This window comes from Phragmites australis, chromosome 5, assembly GCF_958298935.1.
Source record: "Phragmites australis chromosome 5, lpPhrAust1.1, whole genome shotgun sequence".
NCBI classification, from domain to species: Eukaryota; Viridiplantae; Streptophyta; class Magnoliopsida; order Poales; family Poaceae; genus Phragmites; species Phragmites australis.
In genome coordinates, this window is record NC_084925.1 from 45,277,635 (window position 1) to 45,294,175 (window position 16,541).

Consider the following 16,541-nt stretch of genomic DNA (forward strand, 5'->3'; position numbering starts at 1 on the left):
AGGGCACCTCGACTATAAACCCCACTCTCCCCTCGTCCTCTTCCTCTCGCCGTCTCGCGCCCCCAAATCGGGCCATCCCCACTCCCCAATCAATCAACCAGTCCCCAAATCGATCGAAGCCGCAGCTTTTAATCCCATAATTACTCCAAAATGGAGAAAATATCTGCTCCTAACCACCCGATCTGCTCCTGCGCGAGACCCTAGAGAATGGGGGAGGCGGCGGCGAAGGGCCTGATGCACCGGAGGATAGAGTTCCACGCCGCCACGAAGCCCCGTGCGGCGGCGGCTGTGGCTGTGCCGGGAGGGTTTCGGATGGAGAGGCTCCTCGCGGACGCTGATAAGCGCGTGGCGGCGCGGAGTGAGGGCGAGGGCAGGACGTTCGAGAAGGGGGAGAGTAGCGGCGGGAGTGGGTTCGATCCGGAGCTCAGCGCTGCGAGGATCTACCTGCGGAGAATTGTGAGTGTGCAATTCGTGATTTTTATTGTGATTTTGTAGTTAGTTTGCGTTCGCTAGTGAAGATGCAGTTTGGAGGGTTTTAGATGATTAATGAATCCTCATTTCATCCGAAGGTTTTGTTTTTGTTGTTAAAAAAGCTGCAACCTCATGGATTTTGCTTCGGGAATGACTTTTTTCCATTTGTGCTCTAGTTTCTCTTCATTTTATTATTAGATTTTGAACTTTTTTTTTTGTTACCATATTATTCAGTTTTGGAGCCGCTTATGCCAAAAATTTGAAACCTTTGCATTTGAAATTCGGTTCTAATTTGTCATCTCTGCTACCTTTTACGTGGGGACTACGCCCATTCGATTCACCTGAAACATGCAAGTGAATTCACTGAGGTGGGCTGGTGTATGCAATGCAGGGGGCTGGCTTGCACAACCTTGGTAACACGTGCTACCTCAATTCGGTTCTGCAATGCTTGACATATACCGAGCCATTCGTGGCCTACCTGCAGAGCGGCAAGCACAAGTCTTCATGTAAGTTTGCTGCCACTTGCAACCAGCGAATAGACACTCTGCATGGTATGGATGGTGTTGCCCGCAGAAGTCCAAGCAGTGAAACAGCCTTTGTTATTGCCCTTGAGCATTCTGTATTTTCGGATAAAATGTTTCATGGAGCACAGAACCTGATGGTGCGGTGGCTTTCAATAGAAAACCTTCTCTTTCATTAGTTTTTGGGCACATATGTGCATTAGTTTAGGTGCTTGTTATGTTGCAGCCTAAGTTTCACCGATACGCGATACGTCGATACGGATACGGGTACGGCGATACGGCGATACGGCGATCGCCCAAAAATAAGGATACGCCGATACGGCGAGTATATATAAATATATATTTATTTTTTTGCGAAAATGTAAATAATTGAATTCTGCGAGAATAAGATTGATATAAAACTGCAGGTGTCGACATGCAGCAACATAACATAATAAAATAGTTCAAAGTTCAAAGGCTAAAAAATTACAACGTTAGTGCATCACATTACATAAGGATACAAGGTACAAAAGCCAAATATAATTGCTCCACAAGAGCTAAATATGGGGGCTGTTCCATGAAGACCACCTCTTCACACTGAAGATCCTTCATCTTCAGTTATCATCACCTCAAATTCAGGCTCATCCAAACTGAGATTGGCAGCTTGAAGAATACCGACACCATCAAATGTCTCGAAGCCATCTCCCCCAACGTCCCACATTTGGGATGGCCCAGTTATATACTCATCAGAGCTCCTTGAAAGAAGACGCAAATTGTTATGCACGAACACTAAATCCTCAGCACGTTCAGGAGTGAGCCTATTTCTTCTCAGGCTATGGATAAAATTGTAGGTGCTCCAATTTCTTTCACAGCAAGAAGAAGAGGATGGCTGTCCAAGCAGCTTAAAAGCTAATGCTTTCAGCTCTGGAGTTCTAGAACCATAAGTGCCCCACCATTGTTGTGGATCAAAATGGGCTCTGTCCTCGATTGAATCAGGAACACCAAAGATGCCTCTTTTTTGAGAATAATCAGCAAATTGTTGCTTAATTTTTCTCAGGTCCTCTGCAATGGGAAAAAACTTTCTAAAGCACTTGTTCATCTCTTCTGAAATTTCAGGATCCGTATGGGGGGCTTCACGGTTAGGATCTTCAGCAAGCCACTGATCAGTATAGTACCTATAATTACAAATAACCAACCAGTAAAAGAAGAAAGAATTAAATAGCAAGGTAAAAAGAAGAGTTCAAGAAATAGAAGCCAAGAAAACAGATTTAGTCTGTACCTTGGATTAAGGGAGTGTGCCAAACAATGGAGAGGAGTATTGCTTTTGAGCCACCGATCCTGTAATATGCGATTGACATTTTCATAGAAGGCAGATTCTTCATATAAACCCTTTCCTTCTTTCCGGTAAATAAAAACTTTCACCTTCTCTATCATGCTGTCCCACATCTCATATATCAAGTGGAGACACGGCTTGTCAGTGTCAGCTGCCCGCAGCATTGAGTAAATGGGCTCAGTGAAAGCAATGATGTATTTCACATTATCCCACCAAGTTTCATCAAGTAACTTCCCTCTCACAAAACCAGCCTTATCTTGATCATCTTCCCTATATGCAGTCCACCTGTCACTGATTACCATTTGCACTAGTGAATCCTTGAGAAGAAGAAACCTCTTCAACATGACAATGACAGATGCAAATCTTGTGTCAGCTATAGCAAGGAACTTAATCTTACTAAATGAATTGAACATTGACAATCTCATGCCATGATTCATGATAAAATTCTTAATCTGGACAGCATCAGCTGCAACATCACTTATCCATTGAAGTTCCGGATCTTCACCGCTCTTTGGAGCACATATGTTCTTCAATGCCAAGTTCAGGGTGTGAACAACACAGGGAGTCCAGAAGATGTTATTGTACTTCGCTTCAATAATCAAACCAGCACCCTTGCAATTTGCAGCATTGTCTGTGATCACCTGGATCACATTCTTTGATCCAACCTTTTCAATGATCTCAATCAATAGACCAGCAATGTACTCCTTGGTCTTCACCTTTCCTTCAGTGTTTTCGCATTTCAAGAACATCGGACCACTCTCTGTTATAGCTAAGAAGTTTATCAGGGGCCGCCTCTGTGAATCAGTCCAGCCATCAGCTGCAATACTCACCCCTTTTGAGGACCATGTGCTCTTGATGGGTTCAAGCAGCCTATCCACATTGGCCTTCTCTTGCTGCAGAAGAGTTGTCCTCAGCTTGTTGATTCCTGGAGGCACATACCCACCCATGTCTTGGGTTGCAACAAAATTGAATGCAGCTCGATAGTTTGGGTTTCTCGCCATGTTGAAAGGAATACCTACAAATCCAAAGAGACGAACCATGTTAGCAGCTAATAATCAAACTGTAATTAGAATTGGAACTTGAGACTTGAGAGTGAGAAAAAACAGTAGAGCGGCGAACCTCCAGTGTAGAACATTCTTGCAATAATAGCATCAGCCATTTGTCGAAGTTCAAGGTGGAAACTTTCCAGAATACATGTTTGCTTCTTCTTCTTGGATGTCTTCGTCGACAATGGGAGCTGCACCGGCATGGGAGCACTCCTCTGTGTGCTCGCTTCAGTCGTTGCTTTAGCTGCACCTTCTTCCCTACGAAATTGCTCAACCATCTCTGGTGTCGCAACAGAACATATTGATGTGCCTTGGTTCGGCACCTTGAATAGATGTGCTCTCACTCTAGAATAACTCCCAGGGATAATGTGACCACAATATAGGCATTCAGATCTTGCATTACCACCGGAAGCACCATTCTTCTGAAGCACTTTAACATGCCTCCACAAAGGAGTTTTGCGCAATCTTTCTTCATCAACAACATTACTGTTACTAGCATCAGCTTGCGCACTAGGGGATGCTGAGCTTTCACTTTCCATCTACAACGAAAAGCAAAACATGAAAAAGACTTAGGGTCTTGTCCACTGGAGATTGACGAACAGTGACTTCTGACCTGTTTACTTCCACCAAGAAGGAGAGGATCTAGAGGAATGAGAAGGCAAGGAACTCACCATGGCCAGCGATTTGGATCTCACGTGTTGACGGATTCGTGCTGTGGCGGCTTCGGCTCCAGGCCGCCGCGCTCACTCCCGGCGGCGTGCGTGCTCCCAGCGCTGCAGGAGAGAGAGAAACAGAGCTGGTGAGGTGTTTTAGGGTTGGAAGAGCAATGGGCCGATGTATTGGGCTTTGAAATGAGCTGTCTAGCCAAACGTATCGGCTGGAAGTATCGCGCCGTATCACAAACGTATCACGAATTATTAAATTTGTTTTTAAATAGCAATTTGCTGATACTTTCCGATACCTGTATCGCGCCGTATCGCGCCGTATCGCCGTATCCCGCCGTATCAGATACGGGTACGGCGGCCTCCGTGACGTATCGGTGATACTTTGGTTGCAGCTCCTGGTGAGGCAAATAACCCTCAGGCTTCAATCCAAACTGGCCCTATATCTCATGACCTGTTGATGATCAAAATAACATTTGTTTTGTACTGCCACCTTATTTATCAGAGCAGTACAGACCATTTTTTTTTCTTTTGGCAAGCGCTAGGCCTTTTTTAGGTGGCAAGTATTGTTTTTGTGATTACATCTAATCCACTTTATATTTTTTTTTAAGGTCGGACTGCTGGATTCTGTGCATTATGCGCTCTTCAGAACCATGTTAAGTGTGCTCTACAGTCAACTGGGAAGATTTTGACACCGATGCTGTTTGTCAAGAACTTAAGATGTATCCTTTCACGTGCTATAGCCTAATTAACCAATTCCTATTCATTTGAATTGAGAATATGTAAACCTGTCTACATTCATTCAAACATTGATAGTGCAATCCTTAACTACAAGGCAGGCATTTCTCGTAGTTTTCGGAATTCTAGGCAGGAAGATGCACATGAGCTAATGGTTAACTTGCTTGAGTCAATGCACAAATGCTGTTTGCCTTCTGGTATACCAAGTGAGTCTCCAAGCGCTTATGAGAAGAGTCTAGTTCACAGAATATTTGGTGGCTGCTTAAGAAGTCAGGTATATTGTGTCAATTGCTCAATTACCTTGGTACGGATAATATCGAAGGAAGCTAATATTTATCACTTTCTGGTTGTATATATACGTATTACAGGTGAGATGTACAAGGTGCTCACACTGTTCCAACAAATTTGATCCTTTCCTTGATATCAGTCTTGAAATTGGCAATGCTGCCACATTGATGAAAGCACTTCAAAATTTTACCAAGGAGGAGCTATTAGATGATGGGGAAAAGCACTACAACTGTCAGCACTGCAAGCAGAAAGTTGTGGCCAAGAAAAGGTTTACTATCGATAAGGCTCCTTCTGTGCTGACTATTCATCTGAAGCGCTTTAATCCTTTCAACCCTCTTAAAAAGATTGACAAAATGGTGGATTTTCAAACAACATTAAACTTGAAGCCATTTGTCAGCAATTCAGAAGTGAGTAACTAGTTTCTGAAATTACTAGCTTTTCATATTATAGTTTTGTATTCGTTTTAGTGTGTTTTCTTTATTGTTCACACCCATTATGTTTGTGTGTGTAGGGTATGGACTTGAAATATAGCCTTTATGGTGTTTTGGTTCATGCTGGTTGGAATACACAATCTGGTCATTATTATTGCTTTGTTCGGACATCCATTGGGATATGGCACAATCTTGATGATAACCAGGTTGCAATTTTGATCCTGCTATTGATTTATACTTTGACTTACTGTTGATCCTTGCTTTGGGCCTTTTATACTGTATTTTAACAAGCGGCACCTCGTGCATCTTTGTTTTCTTTTCTTTCAAAATCTCTTGCATTTATTCGTCCTCTGCATACATCCATCAATTATATTTTGTCCTGTCCGGTAAAGAAAAAGCCAAAATACGTCACAGGGAATTTTTAAACTTCAGTGGTGTTCTTTGCAACAGTTAGGGTCCCCTGCCCACTAGAATTTGCCTTATTATATTTTTCTCGTATCCAAATAGTAGTTCCATGCTGCATATGTGTCAATGGTTTTGCCTCATTGCTTAATCTATTTGTCTTGTGTGTTTTACCATACACATGTCAGGGAGCTCATTTGTTCATAACTTGGCATTTATTTCATGATGTACTATTTTGTGTAAGGGTCTGCTATTTGAAGGGGTTGGGGTTGTGGGTGGTTGGCTTTGGAAGGCTGTATGACCAAAAAGGGGAGTGTGTGGGTGAGATTTTTGCTCCAGTTAGCACAGTGGTTGTTCCACATGTTAATTGCCAGTGTGCTTAAGTTAACTCAGTACCTTCTTATGTACATCAGGGGCATACTTTATTTGAAATTCTTTACTCGAAGCTTTTTGTCCCTTCTGCTGATTATTTGTGGATACCTCCAGGTTCGCCAAGTCCATGAGGTAGATGTACTGAGGCAGAAAGCATACATGTTATTTTATGTGCGTGACAGAGTAAGGAGTTCGATGATTCATAAAGATAATGGTGCCGCCAGATTGTCAGAAAAGAAAATGATATCTGAGAAGATCGCATGTTTGAATGGCGCGATTCGAAATGGTTTGGCAGAAACAGCATTGAATGTTTCCTCAATTACCAATGGAGATACGAAGTTGCAGAAGCAGAACCCAGATAATGGCCTGCCCAGCAGTATTTGCGTTGTTTCACAAGAACAGTGTTCAAGTGAGCATAGCAACACTGAACCTATTAAAGCTTCAACATCCCAAAACAATGAGCCAGCTTCAGTACAGAAAGTCCTATGCACACATCCAGATAGTGCTGCTACCTTGTCCACCAAAACAGAGCAAATAATTCCTGATAGTCAAAGGGAGACAACGTCTCCAGGACAGCCTGATGTTTGTATTTATGATGCAAGCTGCGATCAGAAGGCATGTGAGAAACCATTGCAGGAACTACAACTAGAACCTGATGGTGCACTCACTGATTCAGGCAAAGACATCCCTGCTGCTGCTTTTCCAATATGCAATGGTGCTGATGGGTTATTGGGGGCAAATGAGCAGGTGAATGAACCTCGAACAGATCCATTTTGCAAACCAACTCCTGATATTGATACAACAACTATTGCCGAAGTCATCCCAACTGAGGTAGCCCTGTGATGTTTGCCATTGTTTTCCTTTTTGGCTCTTTTGCATACTTTTGAGTTTTCATTACTTGATGTTTACTCTATTGCTTTCTCTTGCCAACATGGTAGGATACTGCTGTTTCTAATGGAACAATATCCAGCAATGAAGATTTAACCAGTGACAATGAAGCTAAAGAGACAGAGCCTGTTAAGCAACATGATGGGCTAGTTGTGGTGAAGGAACTTTCTGCGAAAAACATTGATGATAAAGTAAATGCAGAGGAGCAGGTATCTAACAAGCCCCAACCATGCTCTTTTTCCTTGCACATGCTACGGTCCCATGTTTGATGCATGAACATCTAACTCAATTTGCTAAACACAAAAATTCATTTTTATATTTTGCTTCTGCAGGCTTCTGTGCTGAACAATACACTGGAGGATGGAAAGGCTTTGGTGAAGGAGCTCTCTGTGATGGACACTGACCATATGGCTGAGGCTGAGGAGCAGGTACTGAACCATTGCTTCTCTTAGTTTTCATTTTGGCTGTTTGACATACAACAGTGCGCATTACATGCATTCCATTAAACCATGTAACATATGGCATGTGTTCACTGCTACTCTATTGCATGTTTAAGAAAGAGAGTTTTTCATTCATATTGTTATGTGGTTTGATTTGTTGATTATGTCTTCTGCAGACCTCTGTGCTGAATAATTCACTGGACATTGGACTGGTCGACTCTGAGAAGAAAATCTGTTCTGAAGGCTCTGCACATGTGGTTTGCTCTGAAGATTGTGCACAAGCGATTTGCTCTGAAGACTCTGTGCAGGTGTTAGATAAAGGCCCATGCGATGGCAGTTTACATAGAAAAATGGAAATCAAATCAAAGAAGCATGTGAAATATCCAGTTGTCAACTTGTTTTTTGGGTCCAAACGACTGCTGTTCACTTCACTTAAACCGCACAAGAAAAGGAAACACAAGAAAACTAAAAGGCGGTCTGGATCTTCTATGGACATTGAAAGCATTGCCAATGATCAGCAGACATCAACATCAGAAACTGTTCTTACTGGGGGCTGTAAATCTCATAGATGGAAGCGCTCACGCAATACTGCAAGTTCTGAAGATGGTGTCCAGATTTTTAACAAGAAACAAAATCTTGGAGACTCCAGTGCTTCTGAGCTTACCATGGACAAGAAAGACAGCAAGGATGAAACACTTGCTAGTGCTGAGCTAGCAAGCTCGTGCCCAAGCTCTGTGGCAAATCCTGGCTCAGGAAAATGTGCATATACAAATGAGAAAGGCTCCTGGCATTTTAATCTCCTGACGAGGGGTTTAAGAGAAATCACTGGTTAGAACTCTTTCCTGACTCTTGCATGCATATGTGCAGCCTCACAGAAATGTGTAAACCATATATTTTCTTCATTTTCCTTATTCTACCATCAACAGTACATCTTACCGTTCTCTTCTTGCAGTTCCACGATGGGATGATAATGGCATGCCAAATACCATGGCAACAGAGCTGCAATATCCGAGTTCCACGAGCATTGGTTATGTTTTAGATGAACCGTAAGTTTATATGTACTAGTACTTTAAGTATGTAATTCATTCCATCCTGATGTTGACGCAAGGATGTCTGAGTTCCCTTGCCTCATTCTTACATTGGTGAGACCTCTCTCTGGGTGTTCTGAATAGAAATCAGACTAACTCTGGATGGTTTTATCTCAGCCACCAGCTGGAGTCTGGAGTTTTAGTAGGTTTTAAAAACCATCCAGAATATGCTGACATAGCAGGATTCTGCTTTTCAATGTGGCTCGGGTCCATGAGACCATGATGATAATTACCCCCATATTATTTTCGATATTCATGTGTTTTCCCCCATGACTGGCTCATTCCATTATAGTTGTCATTCTTTGAGGCTTGAATGTTTTCAGATTGCAACTTCAGAGTTTGTTGTAGATTTTAGATTATACAACTTTTCCAAAGAACAGAACAGTAGAAGGATCATGTCACCTTGTTGCCAGGGACGAGTACGACCGTGGAAGGAGGAAGAAGGTCAAGAAATGGATAGAAGACTTCAGTGGGCCGAAACCTTTCCAAGAGACGGCAAACATCAGATCACGGAAAGCTGACCAGGCCAGATCTGGGAATCAGCCTCTCAGGATATGACACGCTGGAGAAGCAGAGTGTTGTATCCTTCAGTTTTGAAATCAATTTTCCTCTCTTTTTTTGGGGTGTGTGCTATCTATCACCTCTGTGAGTTTGGACAGTTCACTTCACTGGACCTTAATTATTTGTATTTGTTGTCAATTGATTAACGGAGAAATGAAGTGAAAACTCTTCTGTCGTTTTGACGTCGTGTAATACGACTATAACTGTGTTACCCGGTATTTCACCTCGGTGCATTACCAGACAAATAATTTAGCATTCTAGTGATCAGGTCCATTGCATTCACTGGCACATATGAATCGAGCCAAAGGAATTGGAAATTTGAAAGAGCCCTCACTGGGATCGACGGGGTTAGCTGGAGTTTGTAAATGAGTTAGGAATACATGATGTTTTTAAAAAAAAAAACAAAGGTGATCCATAATTTTATTTATTTACAAAGTTACATCATCCACAAGATTACATAGGATGAAATCTGGAGGATCCTTTAATATTACAACCCTTTTGCCAAGTTATACCCTACACCATTTGCCTCCCTTGGATAATGTTTGATGATCGACTTGGAGAAAGATCAAGTCTGGAGCCTAGCATCGAGGGCTCTTGAACTGCTTGAGTTAAATTGCTTCATAAACTTGTAGAGCATCTGTCTCTATTATGATTTTGTTACAGCTAATATGATTAGCAAGCAAAAGGCTATTACATATTGACTCTAATTCTACTGCAAAAGGGTCTATTGCATAGACAACCTGCCAGCAAGCATTAGCTAAGAAACCACCCATTTCATCTCGGATTATTGCACCAATGCCTCCACACCCAGATTCTTCATGAAAGGACTCATAAGTATTCGGTTTTACAAAGCCTTCTAGTGATCTCATCCAAATTTCCAGTGCCTGCTCCTTCGTGTTAAAATTAGTACTCTCCATTGCTCGAATATAAGATTTAAGGAAGACACGTATCACCTGTGTAGTTTGTGATGGAGTGCCTACCCGCTCTCCTCTTCTCAACTTATTTCTTACCCACCAAATATATCAGTAGTCTACCGCTACAGTGCTAGGGAAGTTAAGTTGCCCAAGTATAGGGGAATTCTTATTCGGCATATGCAAGATATATTCTATCACTTTTGCACCAGAAGTTGTTGCATTAAGCGCTTCTTTTATTTCATTGTCCAAGCTCAGTGCTTTCCACACACGTGTGGCTCTTTCACATTCAAAAATACCATGTCTTGAATCTTTCAGAAATTTGAAACATATTGCACATGTAGTACTTACCATAATATGCCTTCTATCAAGGTTGCATATATTGGCACATTGTTTTTTTTAATATTCTCCGTATAAAAATCTTTATTTTAGAGCTGCTTTCTTGGTGCCTATCTACCTGCTTCCTTTCCAGTAGTTATGCATTCCATTTAGCATGGTAGGCTAATCTCCGTTCTTTTCGTATCTCCAAGCAATGGTATCTTCCATTTCTATTTGTGGGAGAAGGATGTTAAGAATTTTATTAGTATTAATCGGGAAAAAAAGTGACCCAAATTAACTCCTTATCCCAATTTCCATTAATTGAGTTGATCAGCTCGAAGACTTCACTTAATAACATACCTCCTCTTAGGGTTAATACTTTTCCATTTGTACTTGATGGAATCCATGCGTTGTTTCAAATGTTGACCTGATTGTTATTGGCTATCCTCCATATTGTCCCATGTTTCAGGATATTTCTTCCTGCCAAAATGCTTTGCTATGTAAAAGATGACCCTTCTTTCTTCTGCGCATGCATAAAATCAGTATTAGGAAAATATTTAGCTTTGAGGATTCTAGCACATACTAATTCTAGATTTGTGATAATGTGCCAGCATTGTTTTTTCAGCATAGCTAAATTAAACACTATAAAGATCCCGAAAACCTACTCCTCCCATTTCTTTAAGAATACACAGAGCACGCATCACCGGTCACCCAACTACCGTCATCCCCACCTACACTCTCGACGCCGATCAGATGATCGGAGCCAATAGGATTGGAAATTCGAAGAACCTAGGTGCGACAACGAGCGGGTTAGTTAACAAATTTAAAGAGGAACCTACCCATCCATTGCGCCATAAATAATACTAAATGCTTATGAGTAGAAATTTAAAAAAATAGAGTGTTAAATATTTACATAAAAATTATAATTTTTAATACAAACAAAGACTATAATTATTTAAATATGATTAATTATCTTATTAACACTAATATAAATAATAGTACTTAAATAAACACATTGTCCTTTACCTAAGTACTTGTACTGCTCTAGTTAAAAAACCTTTTTTTTTACCATAAACACTCCTCTAAAGCCGCAAATGACTCTCAGACAGTTTGAATTCAAGGCCATTCACATACGGAGCCTCAACTCCCGCGTTTTAAACTCCTCTCCTCCCCATGATTGCCGCCCCCTATAAGTATACACGTCTCGCCCGAATCACAAATCCATCGAATTATTCCTCCAAAATTCTTCGTCGAATCCCCTACAACTAAACTGAGCCATCAGCAATGGCAGTGGAGGCGAACAAGGCGCCGACGTTGCCGCTGCCGCTGCCACCACGCCTCTCGGCCTCGTCGCCTCCCACCGTCGGAGCCCTCCTCAGCTGCCAAGGCCAATGCCTCCGCCACCGCCCGCGAGTGCTCATCGCTGCGCTCGCTGCTGTCGCGCATCCACAGGGGCCGCGGCGGCGGGTTCGGCTGCCGCCTGTGCCTCCCCCGCTACTGCTCCAGCGGCGCGGCGGCCAAGGAGGACGCCGCAGCCGCAAAGGAGGAGGCGAGGGAGGCGGCCGCGCCGAAGGTGGTGGGCAGCCAAGCGGAGATTCGCGAGTCCCCTCGGGGTCCTCTTGGTACGTGCGTGTGTCCATTGTGAATTGGAGATCGGTGCTGGCATTGCCCATTGGTGTCGTCAGCGTTGCATGATCAAGCGGTGGCGTTTATGACATACAGGGAAGAAGGCGGCGGGGGTGGATGGCACGCTGCCGGCGAGCCTGGTGCTGCTGCTCTCCAAGAGCGCGGCGGAGCTGAGCAGGATGGCCGAGCTGCGCGCCCAGATGGAGCGGCTGCTGATGGACGTCAGGGCGGACGTGCGGAGCTGAAGTGGCCGCCCCAGCGCGTCCGACAATCGCACCGACAGCGCCAGTGTCGTCAAGGAGCCCATCGTCTCCGCCGGCGACGAGGAGGGTGCCTTGTCCCAGTCCGATGGTTCGTGCACATCCGCCCCGGAGAGCCGCGGGGGAAGCGAAAATGCAGGGCACGATGCAATGGATCAGGTGGAAGCGGAGCTCGAGGCGGAACTGTCGCGCTTACGGCTGGCCTCGAACGATGAGGAGAACGTGACTCCTCGACGGGATCATCAAGTCGAGGTACTGTGCAGGGACAAGGGTGTTTCAGGCCAATTTCATAACGATGTGCTCAATCCTGATCTATCGTCGCAGACGGAGGCCAAGAGCAGTGCCATGCCACGTCGGGGAGCCACTCGGCGATCTGCTCCGACTCCGACAACGACGGTGTCAACGACACAGAGCTACAGACCAAGACGGCGACGAGGGCCAAGACAACGACAAAGAGGAGGAGGAGGAGGAGGAGGCGGGGGGGGGGGGGGACGAGAAGAACCCACCTCACGGCGGCGTGTCGGCCCGCGAGCTGGAGAGGAGAGGAGGCTGCACGAGCTGCTGCAGTCGCGGCACGAGGCACGGATCGCGGAACTGGAGTCGGCGCTGGAGCGCGTGCGGAGGAAGCTGCGGGAGACGGAGCGCGAGGCGTGCCGGTGGCGCGCGACACCGCCAAGCCCGCCACCCGCTTCACGGACGAGTCGCGGCTCAGGTAGACGAACAAGCAAAGCAACCGGCCACCGCCGCCCACGGATCGACAGCTAGTTTTGCAGCCCTCAACTCACCGATCTCACGGTTTCGCATCGCTTGTACTTGTAATTCACAACACATTTCGGAAATTCAATTCGGGAGGGGAAAAAAGCTCACTTTGATCATGCAGAAGCTGATCAGATGATCACGTACGAGATCAATACCGGCTTTACTACGCGATTAATCATTTTTATTTCACAAAAAGATCATCCATTCGATTCAATCGCGGCAATGCCCCGGCCCGCCGTAAAACGTATGCATACCGCCGTCGTTGACGCCGAAGCCGTCGACTGTGTAGCATTGCTGTCTCGAGCTGCCCGGACGGGCCTTGCCGGCGTTCGGGTTGACAAACTTGTTGCTCCCGTCCACGACCTTGATATCCCTCACGAACGCCGCCTTCCCGAACCCTTCCGCCGCGAAATGGCCGCTCCCCATCAGCGGCGGGTCCGTGGACGCCGTCGGGCCGCGGACCAGCCCACCCCAGAAGCAGAAGTGAGCCTTGTCCTTCATGGCACTGAAGAGTGAGCTTGGCCAGTACCCAATCGGACGGTATCCAACGGGAACGTTCTTGTCACCTACTGCAAACCACCAGTCCTGGATCCTAACAGAAATGAAGATGACATGAGAGGTTAGTACGGAGTAAATCTTTCATGTGGATCGTGGACTTAAGAGGCTCACTACATGAGATAATCAATCACCAATGTATAAAAAACTATATATATATACACACACGAAATATTTTTTACTCACGGGTGTACATATTCCCTCTTAATGAGTGTTCAGAAAAATATATACATCTTTAAAAATAGTATTTACATCTAAAAAATAGCATATACTTTAATTATAAGCTAGTTTTCTTATTTTCTGTGTGTGTGTATATTTAATGCAAATATTGAAACATATATAGGAAATAAAATTACCTGAAAAAATATAACATCGTATTGATATTGTGGTCCATTATAGGTAGAAACTGATTGCATTCTTCCTCCTATGCCAGCATTCGGGTCAACTTGCACAAAGCCAGGACAATCGAGATCGTAGCATGGCTTGTTTGCACTATCCACCTGTCACCAAAATCCATGCCAAGGACATCATTCGAATGGTTTTCTATAGTAAAGGCAGTTTCTTTTAGTATATCCAAAAGTCCATATATATTCATTAATTACCCAGTGAACATGTAGCCTGGCAAAGTTGTCTCCACTGTAGCTTGGCCATATCTGAAAAATATTGTGATGAAAAACCGATGGTTATTAGTATATGTGTAATTCTAATTTCAAGTTTTGGATGTTATGCAGAAAAAATATGCACATTAATCACCGCGAGACTAAAACGACAAAACATGTTGCGATAAGATAGTATTTCCCCTGAATTTCTTTTTCATGATTCATGTGCTGAAATAAGGATAGCTATATGATGGTTTGGTTATACTCACCATTGAACCAGCGCCTATTGCTTCTAGACCATTATTAATTTGTGCCCATGACGCACTAAGATCACCATTTGTTCTTGTCATAAGTGGCTCGAAAATATTTATCGCAGCACGTGTTCCATGATTATCATCCCAATATCTGATTGCTGCTTTCTACAAGTGAAAAAGAACATGCCACACTGAAATATATACGGAGTTCGATATATATCTGATGACGCTACAAAATGTTTAGGAAATTCTACATACCTCTCCTTGTTTATCATCCATTGTACCAATGTTTAGTAAAGGCATGGTGACCTCCTTGTGAACCTTGATTTTGCGCAATATCGGAATTGTTCCTCCTGGGCACTCGATATTTGGCAGTTGTGCTTGCGATATGTTAGGTGGTAATTCAGACTGAATATCAAGACCCGATGGATATGAGCTTGGTTTCATCTGTTTAACAAATAAATGATAATTATAGATGAGTAGGATCAAAGAAATTGCAAAGGAAGTATATATCAAAGTTTTTTAAGGCAAATTGACTCAACTTTCCTTTTTAGATGATAAAGAACAAAGTAAGCATCGATCCCTAGTCATAGAGCATCTCCAACAATATAATTATGTACTAGCTATAAGATTTATTCATATCATCTATGGTTATCATAACAGACAACATCTTCAATAGATCAACTATAGCATGTTCTTCTAATTTAACGCGAGTCCACATGTAATAGGATACATAATAAGGTCCATATATTTTATGGACAATAGAAAAAAGTTCCAGTATTTTACATCATGTGATGCATATATAATCCAATAGAATCCATATGTAATAGGATACATAATATGATAATAAAATCTGCATGCGTCTATAGACTAACCGTTAGTTAGTAATTAGCTTTTTTTCTCTCTCTCTATTCATTCTCTCCATACAGATAAAAATATGATGTTATATTTTATAGATAGCTAACATTGATAATTGGAGACGCCTCTAGTGGCTTTTGAAGTCCTTCTATATGGAAAGAAGCTTACCTGGATTATATGGCCTTTCAGCAACGGATGATTCAAAGCTGGCTGTCGATTTATATCAATGCAATCGTAGACATCACCATCTTCTGCCTGTGTAATGTTTCTTTGCTGGTTAATCAACCGTCAAATATCATCCCAAAGGCACAAGCAGAAGGTTTTTTTATTCGCTTACCTGAATGGTCTTGTTAACATATCTGTGGATGAGGATTGAACCAATATTCTCATCTTGATTCGGCTCTGCTGGATCTCCGTTGATTACTAGAACAAGATATGATAAGAAAAGAGTAATACCGATAGCTGGTTTCCCTTCCATTGTAGAAAATTTGAGAGGCTCAGTTTGTTCTCTACAAATGGACCCTTTTATAGGGTACAAAGGATCTGCCATTCTAATAATATAGGAAATTATTTTTAATTTAATACTGCATGTCTGTCAAGATATGGCATTGATGATATGAAAAAAGATTGTGCACACTATGAGAAGTAGTCAAATATTTAGGTCCGGCCATTGAATGCAAGAACAAACAGTTACTACTATATGCATGATGCATGACAGATGAAGTGCATTTGATTACAGCTAATTACTCCATTGGATCATAAATACATATAATTTTAAATAAGATACGGTCTTCAATACATAGCTTTGATCAATATTTTTTATTAAAATTTATTTATAAAATTTATGATATCACGAAAGTATTTTTTTTAAGATAAATTTACGTATATAATTTAAAGTTTTAGAAACTAAATATTTTAAAAACTATTGTTAATCAAAGTTTTAAAAGTTTGATCAAATAATTCATAAAATAATATATATTTATGACCAGATATAGTAAATCGCTAGAAGCCAAGACATAAACAAAGGCTGGCGCCTGATCTGCCATTGCGACATCGAGCTTCCTCCATAGGCAGCTAAGGAATCAGCTACAAAATTATATGAACGAGAAATAAGAGAGAGAGTACACTGCACACGTTTATTTAGTGTTAAAGCGAGTGATTTGCACACCTGCCTAAATCAT

The 16,541-nt window shown here is 42.7% G+C and overlaps 3 protein-coding genes and 1 pseudogene across 5 annotated transcripts; 2 read left to right on the forward strand and 2 right to left on the reverse strand.

Moving 5' to 3' along the window:
* On the forward strand, positions 1-9,385 carry LOC133919988 (ubiquitin carboxyl-terminal hydrolase 23-like). Of its 3 annotated transcripts, none has more exons than XM_062364595.1 (12): positions 1-456; positions 863-977; positions 4,624-4,734; positions 4,852-5,024; positions 5,119-5,445; positions 5,550-5,675; positions 6,358-7,074; positions 7,182-7,340; positions 7,464-7,559; positions 7,748-8,399; positions 8,524-8,617; positions 9,073-9,385. In XM_062364595.1, the coding sequence occupies exons 1-12, from the start codon at positions 208-210 to the stop codon at positions 9,215-9,217; spliced, it is 2,964 nt and encodes a 987-aa protein (XP_062220579.1). In that variant the 5' UTR covers positions 1-207; the 3' UTR covers positions 9,218-9,385. The 3 variants fall into 3 exon arrangements, with proteins under 3 accessions (XP_062220579.1, XP_062220580.1, XP_062220581.1); XM_062364596.1 differs by having other exon boundaries at positions 8,524-8,579; XM_062364597.1 differs by lacking the exon at positions 863-977 and having other exon boundaries at positions 317-456.
* LOC133919989 (uncharacterized) lies at positions 1,367-4,412 on the reverse strand. Its single transcript, XM_062364598.1, has 5 exons — positions 4,312-4,412; positions 4,022-4,123; positions 3,424-3,889; positions 2,251-3,319; positions 1,367-2,146 (listed from the first exon to the last, which is right to left on the reverse strand). Exons 2-5 carry the CDS (start codon positions 4,022-4,024, stop codon positions 1,564-1,566), a joined length of 2,121 nt encoding a protein of 706 aa, XP_062220582.1. The 5' UTR covers positions 4,025-4,123; positions 4,312-4,412; the 3' UTR covers positions 1,367-1,563.
* A 2,348-nt stretch (positions 9,386-11,733) lies between the features above and the next one.
* Positions 11,734-13,051, forward strand: LOC133917756 (protein POLAR LOCALIZATION DURING ASYMMETRIC DIVISION AND REDISTRIBUTION-like; annotated as a pseudogene).
* Positions 13,052-13,304: 253 nt separating this feature from the next.
* LOC133918124 (protein neprosin-like) lies at positions 13,305-15,838 on the reverse strand. The gene is made up of 7 exons (XM_062361867.1): positions 15,698-15,838; positions 15,529-15,615; positions 14,761-14,949; positions 14,518-14,667; positions 14,252-14,302; positions 14,006-14,149; positions 13,305-13,679 (listed from the first exon to the last, which is right to left on the reverse strand). The coding sequence occupies exons 1-7, from the start codon at positions 15,836-15,838 to the stop codon at positions 13,305-13,307; spliced, it is 1,137 nt and encodes a 378-aa protein (XP_062217851.1).
* Between the last annotated feature and the right edge of the window lie 703 nt (positions 15,839-16,541).

Coding starts and splice junctions, on each gene's coding strand:
- LOC133919988 (XM_062364595.1), top strand. CDS start 208: ATGGGGGAGGCGGCGGCGAAGGGCCTGATGCACCGGAGGATAGAGTTC. Junction 7,075..7,181: donor CCGAAGTCATCCCAACTGAG/GTAGCCCTGTGA, acceptor CCAACATGGTAG/GATACTGCTGTTTCTAATGG. Junction 8,618..9,072: donor GGTTATGTTTTAGATGAACC/GTAAGTTTATAT, acceptor CCTTGTTGCCAG/GGACGAGTACGACCGTGGAA.
- LOC133919989 (XM_062364598.1), bottom strand. Junction 3,320..3,423: donor AAGAATGTTCTACACTGGAG/GTTCGCCGCTCT, acceptor TTGGATTTGTAG/GTATTCCTTTCAACATGGCG. Junction 2,147..2,250: donor GCACACTCCCTTAATCCAAG/GTACAGACTAAA, acceptor TTGTAATTATAG/GTACTATACTGATCAGTGGC.
- LOC133918124 (XM_062361867.1), bottom strand. CDS start 15,838: ATGGAAGGGAAACCAGCTATCGGTATTACTCTTTTCTTATCATATCTT. Junction 14,303..14,517: donor CAATAGGCGCTGGTTCAATG/GTGAGTATAACC, acceptor AATATTTTTCAG/ATATGGCCAAGCTACAGTGG. Junction 13,680..14,005: donor ACGATGTTATATTTTTTCAG/GTAATTTTATTT, acceptor GTTAGGATCCAG/GACTGGTGGTTTGCAGTAGG.